Source organism: Cannabis sativa, chromosome 6 (genome assembly GCF_029168945.1).
Source record: "Cannabis sativa cultivar Pink pepper isolate KNU-18-1 chromosome 6, ASM2916894v1, whole genome shotgun sequence".
NCBI classification, from domain to species: domain Eukaryota; kingdom Viridiplantae; phylum Streptophyta; class Magnoliopsida; order Rosales; family Cannabaceae; genus Cannabis; species Cannabis sativa.
The window spans coordinates 3179678-3198377 of NC_083606.1; the positions used below are offsets into that span (position 1 = coordinate 3179678).

The 18700-nt window shown below is 31.4% G+C and overlaps 1 protein-coding gene across 1 annotated transcript; it reads left to right on the forward strand.

Annotated features, from left to right (window-relative positions):
• Positions 1 to 11774: 11774 nt before the first annotated feature.
• Positions 11775 to 15451, forward strand: LOC115725732 (probable receptor-like serine/threonine-protein kinase At5g57670). Its single transcript, XM_030655326.2, has 7 exons — positions 11775 to 12333; positions 12421 to 12675; positions 12768 to 12925; positions 13005 to 13084; positions 13176 to 13311; positions 13452 to 13604; positions 14973 to 15451. Exons 1-7 carry the CDS (start codon positions 12129 to 12131, stop codon positions 15147 to 15149), a joined length of 1164 nt encoding a protein of 387 aa, XP_030511186.1. The 5' UTR covers positions 11775 to 12128; the 3' UTR covers positions 15150 to 15451.
• Positions 15452 to 18700: the final 3249 nt, after the last annotated feature.

The window sequence follows — 18700 nt, forward strand, 5'->3', positions numbered from 1 at the left end:
CCAAATCAAACCATCTAAATTCTCACAGCAACAAAAAACCTAATTCCACATATAGAACCTAACTTAAGCTAAGAAAATTTAAGAGAAGAAGAGTTACCTTGGATCAAAGCTTGAGGATTCCTACCAACTATCCTTGAATCAAAAGCAATTAACACTACTCTAGCTGCTCCCCAAGAGAATCGAAAGAGAGAGGGTGAAAGAAGAGAGGAATGAACACTTTCTCCAATTTTCTTTCTATTCCTTCTAACCTAAGTAATATATGATTTTCTTTCTTTCTTTTTTTTTTTTTTTAAAAAAGCTTATATTCAGCATTAATAAAACCCAAATAAGACAAAAGAAGCTCTTGCCAAAAGACCTTCTTGCCCCCAACCAAAAATAAAAATAACTAAAGATCTCAAGGGTAATTTAGTCATTTACCACACCCCGAAAATACCAACTCCGCTAAAACTTAGCAATGATTTCCCGAATAAATTCTAAACTATAAAATGCGACTCTCTAAGGCCCAACGCCGCTTTCCACAGCTTCCGAACACAATCACAAAAATTGAGAAATTACATAGATAGCATAATAAATATATATGCACTCAAATAAATTCCATAATCATAATATTATTGATAATAATAAAATCTCATACATAAACCCTAATTATTTAATAATTCAAAGTATTAATCATATGCGGTCTTTACAATTATCCCCCCGTTATAAGGATTTCGCCCTCGAAATCTACCTGAATAACTCAGGATGCTGGGCCCTCATATCAGATTCCAATTCCCAAGTGGCTTCCTCCACTTTACTGTTCCTCCAAAGTACCTTGACCAATGATATGGTCTTGGTTCGGAGAACCTTTTCCTTTTTATCCAAAATTTGCACTGGTTGTTCGTCATATGATAAGTCAGATTGCAATTCCAATGCTTCGTAACTCAGAACATGCATCGGATCAGACACATACTTCCTTAGCATGGAAACATGAAACACGTTATGCACTGCTGACAAGGAAGGAGGTAGGGCTAACCGATAAGCAACTTGCCCAACCTTTTCCAGAATTTCAAAAGGTCCAATAAACCTAGGGCTCAGTTTACTTTTCTTTCCAAAACGTCTAACTCCCTTCATCGGGGATACACGCAAAAAGACATGATCACCAGGTTGGAATGTAACATCCCGTCGCTTGGGATCTGCATAACTTTTCTGCCTGCTTTGAGAAGCAAGCATTCGAGCTTTGATCTTGTCTATTGCTTCATTCGTTTTCTGGACTAATTCAGGGCCCAAGTATTTCTGTTCTCCTGTTTCGTCCCAATGAATTGGGGAACGACATTTCCTTCCATAGAGCAGCTCATAGGGAGCCATTCCTATGGTACTTTGATAGCTATTATTATAGGAGAATTCAATCAGAGGCAAATACTTACTCCATGACCCTCCAAAGTCCATAACACAAGCTCGTAACAAGTCTTCAAGTATTTGGATGGTTCGTTCAGATTGACCATCTGTTTGAGGATGAAAGGCTGTGCTGAATTTTAAATTAGTTCCCATAGCCTTTTGCAAACTCATCCAAAACTTTGAGGTAAATTTAGGGTCCCTATCTGAAATGATTGACTTCGGTACCCCATGAAGACGAACAATTTCTTTTACATACAAATCAGCATACTGATCCACTGAATAGGTTACCTTAACAGGTAGGAAATGTGCTGACTTTGTAAAACGATCCACCACGACCCAAACTGAATCGTACATTCCTGTGGTTCTAGGCAAACCAACCACAAAGTCCATTGCAATGTCTTCCCACTTCCATTCTGGAAGTGTTAATGGCTGAAGCAACCCTGCCGGTCGCTGATGCTCGGCTTTGATTTGCTGACAGGTTAGGCATTTAGTGACATAATCCACTACATCCCTCTTCATCCCATACCACCAGAAATAGGGCTTCAAATCTTGATACATTTTGGTGGTTCCTGGATGTAATGAGTAAGGGGTAGTATGAGCTTCTTCTAAAATTTCCTTCTTAAGCTCAATGAAATCAGGGACACACACCCGTGCCTTAAACAACAGCATCCCATTGTCAGCAATGGAGAAGTCCTTAGCTTTGCCTGCTAAGACATCTTCTCGAATCTTAGTCAATTCTGAATCTTCTAACTGAGCCATTCTGATTCTTTCCAACAAATCTGACTGAAGTGTCAGATTAAATAATTCCTCAGTCACCAACTCAATGTTTGCTCTAGTCATTTCCGAGGCTAGCTGAGAGGAAATCATAACCATGTTAGATATCTGATCAGGTCCTTTTCTGCTTAAGGCATCAGCCACAACATTTGCCTTTCCAGGATGATACAGGATTTCACAGTCATAGTCTTTCACCAATTCTAACCACCTTCTCTGCCTCATATTCAAATCCTTCTGAGTGAAGAAATACTTGAGACTCTTGTGGTCAGTATAGATCTCACACCTTTCACCATACAAGTAATGTCGCCAAATTTTCAAGGCGAACACCACTGCTGCAAGTTCTAGGTCGTGAGTTGGGTAACGCTGCTCATAATCTTTCGATTCTTGAGAAGCATAAGCTATGACTTTATCTGCTTGCATTAACACACAGCCTAAACCCTGCCTTGAAGCGTCACAATATACCACAAACTTTTCTTGATCAGAAGGCAAGGCTAGAACAGGAGCTGTAATCAATCGTTGCTTCAGCTCTTGAAAACTCTTTTCACACTTATCTGACCATATAAATCGCTGATTCTTCCTAGTTAACTCAGATAACGGCATGGCAATTTTGGAAAATCCTTCCACAAAACGCCGATAATAACCCGCTAAACCGAGAAAACTTCGAATTTCAGTGACTGTTTTAGGTCTAGGCCAATTCTTCACCGCTTCAATCTTTCCTGGATCAACCATAATTCCATCTTTTCCAACAATATGCCCCAGAAAAGACACTTGTGACAGCCAAAACTCACACTTTTTGAACTTTGCATAAAGTTTATGATCTCTAAGTCGCTGCAGAACCATTCGAAGGTGTTGCTCATGTTCTGCTTCGGACCGAGAGTACACAAGAATATCATCGATAAATACAATTACAAAATTATCGAGGAAGTCCTTGAATACCCTATTCATGAGATCCATAAAAGCTGCCGGAGCATTTGTTAACCCAAAAGACATAACCAGGAATTCATAGTGACCATACCTGGTTCGAAAAGCTGTCTTCGGGATATCCTCTTCTCGAATTCTCAATTGATGATACCCAGATCTCAAGTCAATTTTAGAGAATACAGTCTTCCCCTGGAGTTGGTCAAACAAATCGTCAATTCTGGGCAGAGGATATTTATTCTTGATGGTTAACTTGTTCAGCTCCCGGTAGTCAATACACATACGAAGAGTTCCATCTTTCTTTTTCACAAATAGCACAGGGGCTCCCCAAGGTGACACACTAGGCCGAGTGAACCCTAGATCCAACATCCCTTGGAGTTGTATCTTCAGTTCCTTTAATTCAGCAGGTGCCATTCGGTAGGGTGCCTTTGAAACAGGTTCTGCTTCAGGGATTAAATCAATGATGAAATCTATCTCACGCTGAGGTGGTAATCCCGGCAATTCCTCTGGAAATACATCCAGGAATTCCTTAACCACATTAACCTCTTCTGGCCCAAGTAACACAGGTTTACTGGAATCCACTACCACTGCGAGAAATCCAACACATCCATCTCGTAATAAATCCCTAGCTTTCAGTGCTGAGATTCTAGGGACACGAGAGCCTTGAACCGAACCAACAAAAACAAAAGGTTCCTCATTTTCTGGTTCAAAAGTCACCATTTTCCGTTTACAATCAATACTAGCAGAGTATTTGGACAGAAAGTCCATACCAAGTATAATATCAAATTCGGCCAATGGTAACTCCACGAGATCAGCATTCAACTCTCTATCTTCAATTCTAATTATTACTGATCTAATCCACTTTCTTGAAATAATCAATTCCCCATTAGGCAACAGGGTTCCAAACCCCGTCTCGAGAATCTCACTAGGTCTAACAAACTGATCTAAAAGTCTTGATGATACATAAGACCGAGAGGCACCCGAATCAAATAAAACAGTATAAACAAAACCATTGATTAGAAGCTGACCTGCAACTACCGAAGGACTGGCAGCAGCATCTGCCTGGGTAATAGCAAAGACACGTGCAGGGGCAGGTACAGGTCTGACCTCAGGCTTCGGTTCCTCTTTCTTCATCTGAGGACAGTCTTTCCTGAGATGTCCCACCGAACCACACTGAAAACAGGCTCTCCGGTTACAAACCCCGGGATGATGCTTCTTGCAACGCGGGCACTCAGGATAAGAATAAGTCTGACGTCCTCCTCTATTCTGGTTTCCCCGAAACCTTTTACCTTGCCCTGAACTTCCCGAAGATGGAAAAGTTCTTTTCTTCTGTTCAAAGGTAGAACCCCCACTCTCTTTCTCAAGACCCGACATAGGGAGAGTAGTGACCCCACCAACACCAGAAGACTCTCGGGTTTCTTGTAAAAATTTAACCGCTCCTTCAGCTCGAAGAGCCTTGTCAACCATTTCTGCATAGGTTGTGGTATCACTTGTGGTAATAACCAGGTCATGCCTGATTTTGGCATTCAGCCCAGCCAAATATTTTTCTTTCTTGCTGAAATCTGTTGGCACAATTCCGGAGGCCAACTTGGCCAAGCGATCAAACTTGGTAGTATACTCGGTCACTGACATACTCTCACCTTGTACCAACTCAATAAATTCCTTCCGCTTTGCACTGCGGACTGCCTCGTTGTAATACTTGGCATTAAACAATTCTCGAAACTCTTCCCAGGTCATTCTAGTTACATCTCTGGTGAGGGATACCATTTCCCACCAGATCAGGGCATCTTCTTGAAATTGAAACGTGGCACATGCCACCCTATCATTTCCAGCTACTCCCATAAAGTTCAGTATTCTCTCAACAACAGTCAACCACTGCTCAGCTTTAAGAACATCAGGGCCTCCCAGAAATACTGGAGGCGCTTGCTTTCTGAACCTTTCATACAAAGGCTCCATGCGGTTACCAGCAACATATTGCTCAGCTGGCACCGCAGGGGCTGCAGGGATTGCAACAGCCGGTTGTAGGGGAGGCTCAACAGGGGCATCCCGTTGCCTGAGTCGCCGGATTTCTTCTTCTTGTTGCTCAATTCTAGTTTGCATCTGAGCAAACCTTTGTTCCCAATCAACAGGGGCCTGAGGTGGATTCTCCTGTCCACCTCTCGGAACTCGACCGCGGCCTCTACCGCGTCCACGGGGGTTTTGGGGATTTCTACCACCCCGACCACTTCCAGTCTCAACCAATTCACCCTGCCTTCTAACGTTTCGCTGGTCGTCCATTATTTAGGACTTAGCCTGCGAACCCACAAGGCACGTAGGTTAGACAGTGGTCATACATTTCAGGACCGCAATTAATATTTATTTAATCATATATACAACACCACATATCTTAAACAGTTTGCAAAAAGAAATAAAGCTTACGGAACCGTGAGTTGAACTCGACACTGGCCTTGATTGTACATATCTTGACGGTCATCAGTGAACAACCCGGTGGCTCTGATACCAAACTGTAACGCCCGTATTTTATAATAATAATAACAATATACGAAGTCTAAATTTTCAAAATTTATATATTTAATAATTATAAGGATCGGGATCCCGAGTATCAAAATATTAGTTTATAATATTTTACTAATATTTACATATACATTTTTTTTTTAAAAGTTTAGCGGACATGCATTTCCAAAATACAGACTCAAAATAATATAAGATCGAAACCCTCCGGGTTGCACTGCCGCGATATGTACAATCATGTCGAGTTCCGCCTCACTGTTCCTCCAGCTTTGCCTTTCCTTTACCTACACAAGGTAGCAAACTGATGAGTCAACAGACTCAGTAAGATATGCAAGAAATATAAGAGTAAGACGCTGCCAGCTTTATGATCAAGCTGCCCTGAGCTTAACAACGAAGCTCACCAATGATTAAGAACGTTCTTAAGGGTAGTACGACTACTATACCAAATGCACTAAAGTACCAACTCTGTACTTGTGTTGGTAGAGCCCTAACTGTACTCCCGAGAATTACTAAGTGTTGTACCACGAACACGACGTACCCTGGGTACTCGTGTTGGTAACACCGTAATTACATTGACATCCAAAACAAGCATAGACATTCATATATATATTCTTACGCTATCTTACCTCGTTCCTTGCTCAAGTGTCTTAGGTCGGCTGAGTGGAAGTGCAGCTCGACGTTTTACAGGGCCCTAAACCATAATATTCAAAATTCGATGAGAGACTCGCTAAAATACTTATCGGGGATTTAAAATACAAACTAAGCTTAACCCTATCGATAAAAAGGATGCCAACAACCTAAATTATTTGAAAAGGGGGAAAAACTAGGGCTCGGGAAAAAATTCCCAACCGGCAGGCCGGTTCCCAACCGGAAGTCCGGTTCCTGGGACCAACGGTCGGCCAGGTTGACACGAGCTCCCAGAACCGAATTCGGTTCGTCCGGGAACCAAAATATCAACCCTAAAACCTCAATTCATCCCCAAATTTCACAAAAACTTCCAGAACACCTGTGTGCACCATAATAAACCAATCCCAAGCAGTAAAGTTCAACAATTCACATAAATTTCCAATCTACCATTAAAGAGCTAGGTTTGAGTTTAAAAACTCAAACTTTGCCCAAACCTTAATTTAACCTATAAATTCAGTTCAATTTAACTCAACCAACTTCAACCAATCTCCAGAAAACCAAATCAAACCATCTAAATTCTCACAGCAACAAAAAACCTAATTCCACATATAGAACCTAACTTAAGCTAAGAAAATTTAAGAGAAGAAGAGTTACCTTGGATCAAAGCTTGAGGATTCCTACCAACTATCCTTGAATCAAAAGCAATTAACACTACTCTAGCTGCTCCCCAAGAGAATCGAAAGAGAGAGGGTGAAAGAAGAGAGGAATGAACACTTTCTCCAATTTTCTTTCTATTCCTTCTAACCTAAGTAATATATGATTTTCTTTCTTTATTTTTTTTTTTTTAAAAAAAAAAGCTTATATTCAGCATTAATAAAACCCAAATAAGACAAAAGAAGCTCTTGCCAAAAGACCTTCTTGCCCCCAACTAAAAATAAAAATAACTAAAGATCTCAAGGGTAATTTAGTCATTTACCACACCCCGAAAATACCAACTCCGCTAAAACTTAGCAATGATTTCCCGAATAAATTCTAAACTATAAAATGCGACTCTCTAAGGCCCAACGCCGCTTTCCACAGCTTCCGAACACAATCACAGAAATTGAGAAATTACATAGATAGCATAATAAATATATATGCACTCAAATAAATTCCATAATCATAATATTATTGATAATAATAAAATCTCATACATAAACCCTAATTATTTAATAATTCAAAGTATTAATCATATGCGGTCTTTACAATATTTATAGATATAAACTTACATTACAATGCTATGTTAAAAAAAGAACTAAATAGAATAATCTACTACTCCAATAATAAATTTATTTACAATTTTATAATTACACTAATATTATTTTTAATACATTATTAAATAATATTTCAAATATAAATATTTAATTTTTTCAAACAAAAAATTTGTAATCTTTAAAAATAAAATACATTTAAAATCTTAAAAAGACCAAAATCTTAAATGAAACTAGCAATACGTGGCTCGGCACGTACATTCACCTAGTATATACATAAGATTACTGCAGGTTTCACCACAAGCTAAAATTATTAATTATGAAGTCTTCCTATTTGAAAAATATAAGTGATTAATTAAAAAAAATGCTTGCTATTTTATTTTTAATATTCATATATGGATTATGGATATATATACATATTTATTTTTGAAAAATATTCATATGGATATTTGATTAAGCTTAATTAGTAACCAACCAAAAGATCATTGCGGAGATTAATTAATTATTTGAAAATTTCAAGGGTATTTGTTATTATTTGTTTTTTTTAATAAATTATAAAATTTTATTAATTAATAACAATTAACTAAAATGATAGCCTGTAAAATTATTAGGTAATCTCTTTATTAGAGATACAATCACGATAAAAATTAAAAAAAAAAAAAGAAGAACCAAATTATCAGTCGCTTGATTCTCAGATCGTTTGGCAAAAATTTAAAATAAAATCAAATAAAAAAGATTATAACATCACAGTGAACTTTAAGAACAACACATATATGTAGTTTCATTACAATTAACCTCATAAGACACAACAGTAGAAACTGTTGCAGTACGTAGGTTCAATTTCGTAGCTCAAGCACTCAACTATTGTGTAAGGTACGTAACTGCACTACTAACAACTCCTTCAGTCGCAAAAAACTTATTATTCCTAACCAGTAACAACGATATGATATGACGAGCTATTAAAGAACAAAGAAGAAACACAGGACGAAACAAAACAAAACAAAATCATGTCATGTAAACAAGACTAAAAACACTCAAAACTATGTCACATAGACAAGACTAAAATACTTAAAATCATGTCACAGTGACAAGACTAATCGTAGTAGCGAAAATCGAATGCCAGTAAATAAAACCCGACCAAGTCACACCTAAACATAAGGAAGGCCAAAGGGCCTGGCCGAACAAAAAAAGTAACCTTCAATAGCTATTTAAGAATGAGAAACCCTAATTTTTTCCTTTAGATTTTTTTTTTTAAGATTTTATTATTTGTTTTTAGGCAAAGAAACAAAACCATAATATAAGATATTACTATATATCAAAATTTTCATTTTGTTATATTAATATTAGTCCATATTTTTCTATTTTTATTGACATTAATATTTTTATTTTATATGAAAAAATAAAATAACTTTTTTTAATGTTATAAATTGATTTTAAGTTGGAAAGTTTAATGGTAGGCCTTAAGTAAGTGATAAGCACATTTTACCTATCTTTTGTTATGTTATACTGTTTTGTTCAAACATTAACCTAATTAAACTAATTAAGCATCTATATATAGCTATATTTACAAAAATAAATAAATAAATAAATAATTACATATTTTTTTGAAAAAAATAAATAATTACATATTTATTGTTACCCGCTCCTATAATTTGATTTTCAGCTGAAAAATTAAATTCATTTATACATTTATATTTATAGTTTGCTTTACATTCAAATTTCAGTAACTTTTTTGTTTCAAATATTGAAAAGCAACCAAATGTGGACCTAAATAAATAGCATTAATGCCTTTTTCTTAATACATAATAAAAAACCCATCTATCTAGTTTAGAACTAACTTTTTTTACAATCTGCCATGTTCAAATTTTCAATATTTTTTATGTATTTTTTTTTTGAGATAATTACATAAGTCATTTTTTTTAAAAAAAAAGATTATTTTATATTTTTACTTTCAAAGATTTTTTTTTTAATATTTATTTTTATGGTATTTTATAAACAAGAAAACTACATAAAAATAACACTCAAACAATAACAAAAAATAACAACAAATTAACAAGAGTACAACATAAAATTACATCATAAGACTGTAATTTCTGTAAATAAAATTGTAAAAATATTTAAAATTCTATAGAACTGTATTTTTGTAATTTTTTTGTTATTTTTGTGTATTTATAAAATAATATTTTTTTTTGTTAATTTTAAATAAAAAATAATGAGGAAAGGGGGTGATATAAGAAATTTTAAGGTTTTTTTTTTTTTTAATTTTTTTTAAGTTTGTAAGTATCATAAACTTAATGTTTATTTTTAACAGTATAAGTACTCATTGTTTGTAAAACTGTAATTTTTCTCTAATTTCGTTAGCACATACTCTGTTATTGTCTTAAACAAGGCACATATAAGGTCTAAATTTTAAATCATTGCATCTAGATAAAAACATATAGTATCAGTTACTTCTAAATGTTCTTTTAATAAATTCAAAACAAAATATGTACTAACAAAACTCGAAAAAAAGTTTTAGTTTTATAAATATTAAGTACTTATATTACTAAAAATAAATATTAAATTTATACCGCTTATAATATAAACTTAAAACTTTGAATACTTAATTGTCTAAGAAAATAAAATATATTAAAAGAAGAATTGTAATCTATAAAGTAATAAAGACATAGACTGTAAGTTTGGATAGAATTCTTTTGACTGTTTTATTTCAAATTTATTACTTTTAATTAATATATTGTTAAAGAATGTGTCACTTTAGTAGTTTTTTATAAGGTAAAAAGAAAACTAAACCTTCCAAAAAAATATAGGTTTCAAAATATTGTACGTCTCAATTTTAATTTGGAAAATACACAACATTCTAAATTCATATATAACTTTTTATGTTACTTCTTCAACCATTAATTTGAGTTGAATTTGTTGTGATATTTTTTTAAGGGGTTATTTCACAAATATACAAAAATAATAAAATATACAGTTTTACGGAATTTTAAATATTTTTACGATTTTTTAATTTTATTTACAAAAAAATACTGTTTTTTTTTTGTTGTACTTTTGTTAATTTGTTGTTGATTTTTTGTTATTTGTATGTTAATTTTTGTTGTTGTTTTGATATTATTTAGATTTTGTTTTTAAGTTACTTTTATGTAATTTTTTTGTTGTTTTCGTATTGTTTCTATGGAAAATCGTAAAAATGTAAAAAAAATTCTTTAAACATAAAAATGTAACTTTTTTACAAAAATAGGTGCCTTATATAATTATCTTTATTTAAACATCAGCTAAAGAAAAAAAAGAAAAGTAAAAAAAATATCAAACAAATACAAATTGTAATATTTAGGTGATCCCTTAACTATATCTGTCCTATCTATATTCTAATATGAAAATAAAAAGATTTTATGATGACTTTTTTATTATTAAAATTTAATATCTTAATCTTACTTATAATTTTTTTTTATATATATAATATTTGTACAACTAAACTAAAAAAAAATTCTGTTTCAGAAAAAAAAAAAAAAAATTTTGAACCATATCCTAACATATATAAATAAATAAGAAAAATTAATAGCAAGCTAAGCTAATTCTCAATTTTCTTTTTAGGAAACTGCCCCTTTAATTAATAGTCTTCTTCTATTACTGATTGACTTTAAGTTTTTTTTACCCTTCTAAATTTTAACATGAATTAAATCAAGCCCGTTCTTAAAAAAAAACCACACCCTTTTAATTTTATAGGTTGTTGAAATTTCTTTTAAAGTATTGAAATTGTTAAATTTAAAAATTTTGGTCTAATTTCATTTAATTTTACTAATATAGTGATTGTCTATGTATTAAATTATATTCAGTAAAGTTTGACATGTACCAAATTATACTCTCTGATAATTTTTAAATCCAACAATCTCAATATCTATAGTTCTCGAAAACATTTAAATGTTAAAATTTAAAGGGCTAAAATCCTAATTAAAATGGACCAATTTGAAGAATAAAAAAAAGTAAGAGTTCATCTTGCCAAACTAAGTATAATTTGAAAACTTGCTACACAAATAAGCCAATATTTTATTATTTTGAAATGCTATAACTCAATTATTATCACAACAAATATATAAAATAAGAAAGTATTAGTTTCATTTTCCTTTCTCAATTTTTTTTTTTTTTTAATTTCTAAATATCTGAACAAGCCATATCATAGCTTATGTAACATTGCCATCTTCTTTGTCCATAATACAAATAATAATAATAATATTATTAAAATTATGAATTTATATTATTTTTTTAATGAATTAATAATTATAATAATAATAATAATATGAATAGAAAAGGGTCTGTGACAGTAGCTCTGTAATGGATCGTCTTCTTCTTCTTTATAACTATTAACCATTAAAACACACACACTCTCTCTCTCTCTCTCTCTTTCTCTTCACAAACCACCATTCTTCTCTCGAGACAAGCTTTCCTCGAACCCTTAAACCAAAACCAAAAACAGATACCCTTTTCAGTTTTCAGTCTTTATCTCTTTTTCCAATTCATTTCAATTTACAGAGTTCGAAACAAGAGAGATATAAAGATAGCTTTTTTATCTTCTTCTTCTTTTTCTTCTTTTCTATATAGTGTTCTCTCTCTTTCACTGCATGAACCAGATTCTCTCTTAAAGCTTCAAACTTCAACAGTAATCCCATCTCTCCCATGAAATACATTAGGACCAACAGCCTCAAAAGGCTTTTCTCCCTTAAACGACGAAGTTTTGAAGAAGACAAGAAAACTCCAAACCCCAATGCTCATGAAGAAGAAGAAGAAGAACACAGTGTTGGAATTGATTATTTTCAAAGACCCATTTGGAAATGCTTCACCTTTGAAGAAATCTCTGAGGCCACAGATGGTTTCAGCTCAGGTTAGCTTCTTAAAGTTCTTCTCTTTTTTTTTTTTCCTTAGTGCCATTTTTGGTCTGTTTTTTTTTATTAAGGTGTTTTTTTTTCAGATAATTTGGTGGGTAAAGGAGGCTATGCTGAGGTATACAAAGGAGTTTTAAGAAATGGAGATGAAATAGCTGTGAAAAGGCTTACAAAAACAGCTTCAGATGAGAGAAAAGAAAAGGAATTTTTGACTGAAATTGGAACCATTGGACATGTCCACCATAAAAATGTTTTATCACTACTTGGTTGTTGTATTGACAATGGTCTTTACCTCATTTTCCAATTCTCTTCCATAGGCTCAGTTGCTTCTCTTCTCCATGGTACCAACCAAAGCTTTAATCTTTCTTTCTGGGTTTTCTTTCTTTTCTCCAATTTCATAATGGGATTTTTTTTTTTTATTTTCTTCTTAAAGGTGAGAATTTGGCTCCTATGGATTGGAAAACAAGGTATAAGATAGCCATTGGTACAGCCAAAGGTCTCCATTATTTACACAATGGTTGTCAAAGAAGGATTATACATAGAGACATTAAATCATCCAACATTCTTTTGACTACAGAGTTTGAACCACTGGTAAAAAATTTCTACTTCTTCATATGAATTTCTTCTTATGTCAATTTTGGTTTATCTTTAATGTTATTTTTTGTTTCAGATATCTGATTTTGGACTAGCAAAATGGCTTCCATCACAATGGACTCATCATTCAATTGCCCCTATAGAAGGGACATTTGGGTACTTATTAAAAAACAACATTTATTATCTAACATTTTCTTTAAATGAAATGAAATGTTTTTAACATTGTTTTATTTATTTAATTATACAGACACTTAGCTCCTGAGTATTATATGCATGGAATTGTTGATGAGAAAACAGATGTGTTTGCCTTTGGAGTTTTTCTATTAGAAATCATTTCAGGCAGAAAACCAGTTGATAGTTCTCACCAGAGTTTACACACTTGGGTAATCAAATCAAATCAAAAAAATTGCAACTTGATTAATTATTCTATTGGGGTTAAGGCTTTGCTTAATTAGTCTTTGGTAATTAAATATTTTTTAAATAAGCACATGTGATTGATTGTTAATTGTTAATTATTGATTAGGCTAAACCAATATTGAAACAAGGAGAAATTGAAAAACTGATTGATCCAAAGATGGAAGAAGGGGCCTATGATGTTACTCAGTTGAAAAGACTTGCCTTTGCTGCCTCTCTTTGCATAAGGTCACTCACAAAATGGCGCCCTACCATCACTAAGGTATTAAAAACAATTCAAACAAAAACCCCTTTTATTAACATATATATATACACACTTAGTTTGTAGAAAAGGGGTATTTAGTCATATTTCATATCACTAGAATAGTGAAACTTGTTGCTTATTCTTTGCATGGGATCTAACTAGGCCATTGTAGATGGAAAATGATATATTATATAATTATATATTACTTTGGTTGTAATCTTCTGAGATGCTTTCCTTATCAATATGGTCATATATATATATATATATTATTTATTTATGTTAATGGAAATGATTTAAGAATATGTATAACTTTGTGAATAAACTATTTCCTCGTGGAGGAATATCATGGGCTTAATTAGCTAGCTTATTAGTCTAACTTATATTGTGTCTCATGTTAATACACTATAGCCTTTAGTTGACTCAATTGGCCAGTAAGCTATATATATATATATATATATATATATTTATATTGAATTATTCTTTGTTTTGTTCAAATTATTTATGGTGGTTTGGCTGTAAAATGACTTTGTACATCTCTATCAACAACCCAAAAGGTCTTATAGAAGACTTAGATTTGGTAATATTTTTAATTTTCTTTTAGTCTTGATCAAAAAATACTCTACATCCAACTAACCCCTAATACCTATACATAAATTAAAACACATAATGTATATAATATACATATTTATTTATAGAGTAATTTTTTATTAAAATATTTATGTTTAACTTCTGCTTACAGATAAATACCTAAGTTTAGTTTTTGATAGTAATAATACTTAATTTATATTTTTAGAAATTCTGTAGGTACTTAGCCGTTAAGTGTCAAGTCAATAGCTACGTAATAATTTTTGATTCGTTTATGTTATTAATTTTTTTTTATTTAAAAATTAATTTAAATATATGAGTAAGAAAATGACACGTGGATAATGATTTAATACTTAATAGTTGAGTATTTACGGAAATTCTAAAAATATAATTTAGGTATTAATTTACTGTAAAAAATTAAACTTAAATATTTATCTGCAACTGAAAGATAAACTTAAGTATTTATATAACAAACTACTCTAATTTATATATGTATATGGCCCTACCTTTCATGTACTTATAAGATTAAGTTATATGATCACTACAATGATTGTGAAAGTGGGGTCCTTCTCTTGTCCCCAATTTCAAGTGTTTTTTTTTCAACCCAATAATTACTAAACTTGTGGGCCAATTTCACTGGTTAAAAATCTCATGAAAGTTTGGATTTTTCACTATACTAAATTTGGTCAAGAACTTTTTAACTAACCATAGTCAAAAGTACTTTACTTTTTTTACTTTAGTAAAAGTATCTACCACACCACAGTAACTTATTAGTTGTTTTTTTTTGGGTTTGAATTGCAGGTTTTGGAGGTTATGGAAGATGAGGAAACAGACTATGAAATTTGGAAAATGCCAGAGGAAGAAGAAGAAGAACAAGATGAGTTCTGGGGTTTTGAAGATCTTGAATATGAAAGTGACACTTCTTTCTCAATTTCTCCCCAAGATTCAATCTCAACAAAAGGTTCTTTAAAAGAGTAGACTTATTTATTATTAATATATATTATATATGTATACTTTGATGTAAATATAGATGTAACACAAACACAACAATGTTAGTATTAAGTCACACCAGATTTGAAAATTGGATACAAGGAAACCCCACCTCCTTTCTAATCAAACTTTTATAATATATATATATATATATATATGTATGTATATGTATATTGTATGGAGAAAAGTTTCCTTGGATGTGTTGTGATGTTTTTATGATGATTAGACTCTTATGGAGTCAGTGTTGTTACAACAAAGCAATATATATAATATACCACTTTCTATGCTAAGATTGAGGAAATTCCAAAGAGAAAGTGTCATGGAGATAATGATGTGCAAAATTATTGTCAAATTCTTATTAATAAGTATATATTTATTTCGATAAATTTAGAATAATTTAGCTCAATTTAATTGCACGAGTATAAAATAAAATAAGTGTAACGTTCTTGCTTCAAGTCTCTACACCCACAAAATGAATGACTCTTATACACGAGTACGTCACTCTGACTGCTTCATGGAATGATGAATGACCCTACAAACCAACACAAGTATTTCTAGCGTGCTTTGTCTTAGGAAGTCTTCTCAGAAGGTCACCCATCCTGAATTACCCCAAGTCAAGCACGTTTAACTGTGGAATTCTTTCGTGATGGGCTACCGAAAAAAAAAGATGCACCTTGTTGATATAGGTGCCAATCAATCCATTTAAGCCATCTTCAACTGTGTAGTCCTATACCTACACAGTCTCAGAATCATCCCATTTGACCTCTCCCAGGAGGTGTGGGATTGCACAGCTTACCCAGTATTTCTCTTTACGGATCACAGGACTACTGACTGTCACAATAAATATGCTTGTAAGTAGATATTTGAATTATATTTTTGGCACCTTAAATTACTCAAGAATTTCTTAAAAAATTAACATAATACCAATGCCAATTGTAACTATATTGTATTCCGTCATATAAAAAAATTAAGTTATATTGTCACCTTAGAAGTGATGCTCTCTTTAAAAAATTTTCTATTATTATTATGAAAATAGATGTTACTATCATATATATTGTCACCAATAAATGATGTTGTTTGTAAAAAGGATAGAGTTGAGACAAGTGGATACAATGTAAAAACAGTTTGAAATGGTGGCACATACTCTTCCATCAATTTCTCAATATGTATAAAGTACATATCAATGTGTAAATTAAAATCAACAACTTTAATTATGCAAGAAATTTAGATAAATATAGGATGACTATTTCTAAAACAATATTTAATAATTAATATTCTATTATTGATCACAGTCCAAAATTACAATAGTAATTAGTAACAATACAAGAAGGGTCATGATTAAATGAATAAGTTAGATTGTCACAATATATATTAATTATCTTATTTTCTTTCATTTTCTCAAATCATATTAATTTGGTAACATAACAACAAATTGTTCTTCTTCACTTTTCCTTTGGTTTTTAAGCCTTTGGCCTTTTCAGAGTTGGCAACCAAAAATTGTTAGTTTATTGCATTGTTGAACAATATATGTATGTATATTTATATAGTTATGTAGTTATATCTATATTTGTTTTTCTATATTAATAAGTATCCATATATATATAACAATGTCATGACAGTTCTATCTACCTTATAGAAAAATAAAATAAATAAATATATTTATATTTAATTTAGTAGAAAATGAAACTGAAATAATCTTACCAAACCACTTCAAAATTATTATTTATTAAATTTGAACCCATATATTAAAAAAATTAAAAATTCCTAGGATTTTTATTATTCTGAAATTCTGGGACACTATAGATAATTTACTCTATATTTTATTTATTTATTGTAATGTGTAATAAATTCTAAATAAAAATAAATAAAAAAAAAGATTGCCATCGAATCATGATGGTGTCATGCCAGTTAGGCATATGTGTTATTGGCCTTTCACCTAAAGAGGTCCACTAGAGCTGTCTTCCTATTTCAAAACATTAATTTTTATTTTACTCTAATTTTGTACTAAAATTAGTTTATTATCAACAAAATAATAATATGATATATTATTTCCAACAAAGCCAAAGAAAGAACTACCAATATTATTAATGCTAATTATTGAAAAATTATTTTATTATTTCTCAAAATACACTTCCATTTTTATCTATTAGTTAGGGAGGTTTTGATTCTCATATTACAGATCACTGAAAAAATAATGATAATTTAAAACCTTTCATAGTACTTTTTTTTTCCAAAAAAAATAATTAAATTGGGTTTTCAATACTTTTTCACTTATTATTATTAGTTTGATAATCAGTGCCGCCCTAAGTATTACTGAATTAAGTTCGTGCTTAGAGTTCATACATAATTGTGTGAATTTAAGTCACATGACACTCTTTTTTTTTATTATTTTTTTTAATATATTTTTAAAAATAAAATCTCAAAATTTAAATGGCCTTAAATTTATATATTATAAGAAACACAAGTGAATATATGTTAGTATATTTATAGAGTTGCATTGCATGTGGCAGAAACCAGTACAGCTGGCAATATTATATATGAGGTGATCTCAATTCTCAACAGCAAAAAAGAGAAATTAAAATGAGAAGTTGTTAATATATTAGAGAAATTAAGATATTTTATAAATATATGAATGCATTAATAATAAAAAAGGGATGCAGTTGATAAGCAGGTAGAGTTTATGGAGGGTAATAAGTATTTTTTTTTTTTTTTTAATTTAAGCGTTTATATATTACAACATGTTTTATTTGGACTCGAACTCAGGATCTCTAACACTCACACACCCACTTATGGCCACTTGAGCTAACCCTAAGTAGAGTAATAAGTATTTATACTCAAACTGTGCCACTCTTCTATAGGGCCACATTACTATGTGTTAGTTCAACAATGCATTACCCAACAACCCTTGTACAAAATAAATATAAATAATAATCTTGTTTCTATTTCAGTATTATTTATTCTATAATTATATCATCTATATTATATATATACAAAATTTAAGTAATGTTATACAAAACTAGTTACACTTTAGGTAGAGCAACAATACAAGGCTATGATATATACTATATATATAGTCGATTGTATTTCAACATAAAATTGAGTAATTTCAATACCCAACACAAATAAAATTCTTCCTCTCCAAGAATAATTATGTACAATAAAATAAAACAAAATCACTTCATATATTATTTTTTTTATTTATTTTTTTTTTTTTTAAATTTACGGTTTAGGTCACTCGTAATTTAGAATTAAGTCACAATACACAATTACTAGAACCGAGCTTAGGCTAAAACATGCCATCCATCCAACCTAAGACCCCTCCAAATAAATTATTTTGAAAAAATACACAAATTTTTAGTTGCTTTCAAAAATACTACATGTATCAAAAATCCTATAATAATTTTTTTTTCCTAATTTGATATTATTTGTGTACGCTATTAAATATTATTGTGCATTACTTGTAATTATGTAACAAAAAAAAATTCCTAATAATTAATTAAAGTATTGATGGGTTTTAAAGGTTGTTTAACTTCAAAGAC

What these genes read in the sequence shown, in the direction of transcription:
- LOC115725732 (XM_030655326.2), top strand. Translation starts at nt 12,129, where the DNA reads ATGAAATACATTAGGACCAACAGCCTCAAAAGGCTTTTCTCCCTTAAA. An exon ending in CACAGATGGTTTCAGCTCAG is followed by an intron (nt 12,334 to 12,420) that starts GTTAGCTTCTTA and finishes TTTTTTTTTCAG; the next exon opens with ATAATTTGGTGGGTAAAGGA. An exon ending in AGTTGCTTCTCTTCTCCATG is followed by an intron (nt 12,676 to 12,767) that starts GTACCAACCAAA and finishes TTCTTCTTAAAG; the next exon opens with GTGAGAATTTGGCTCCTATG.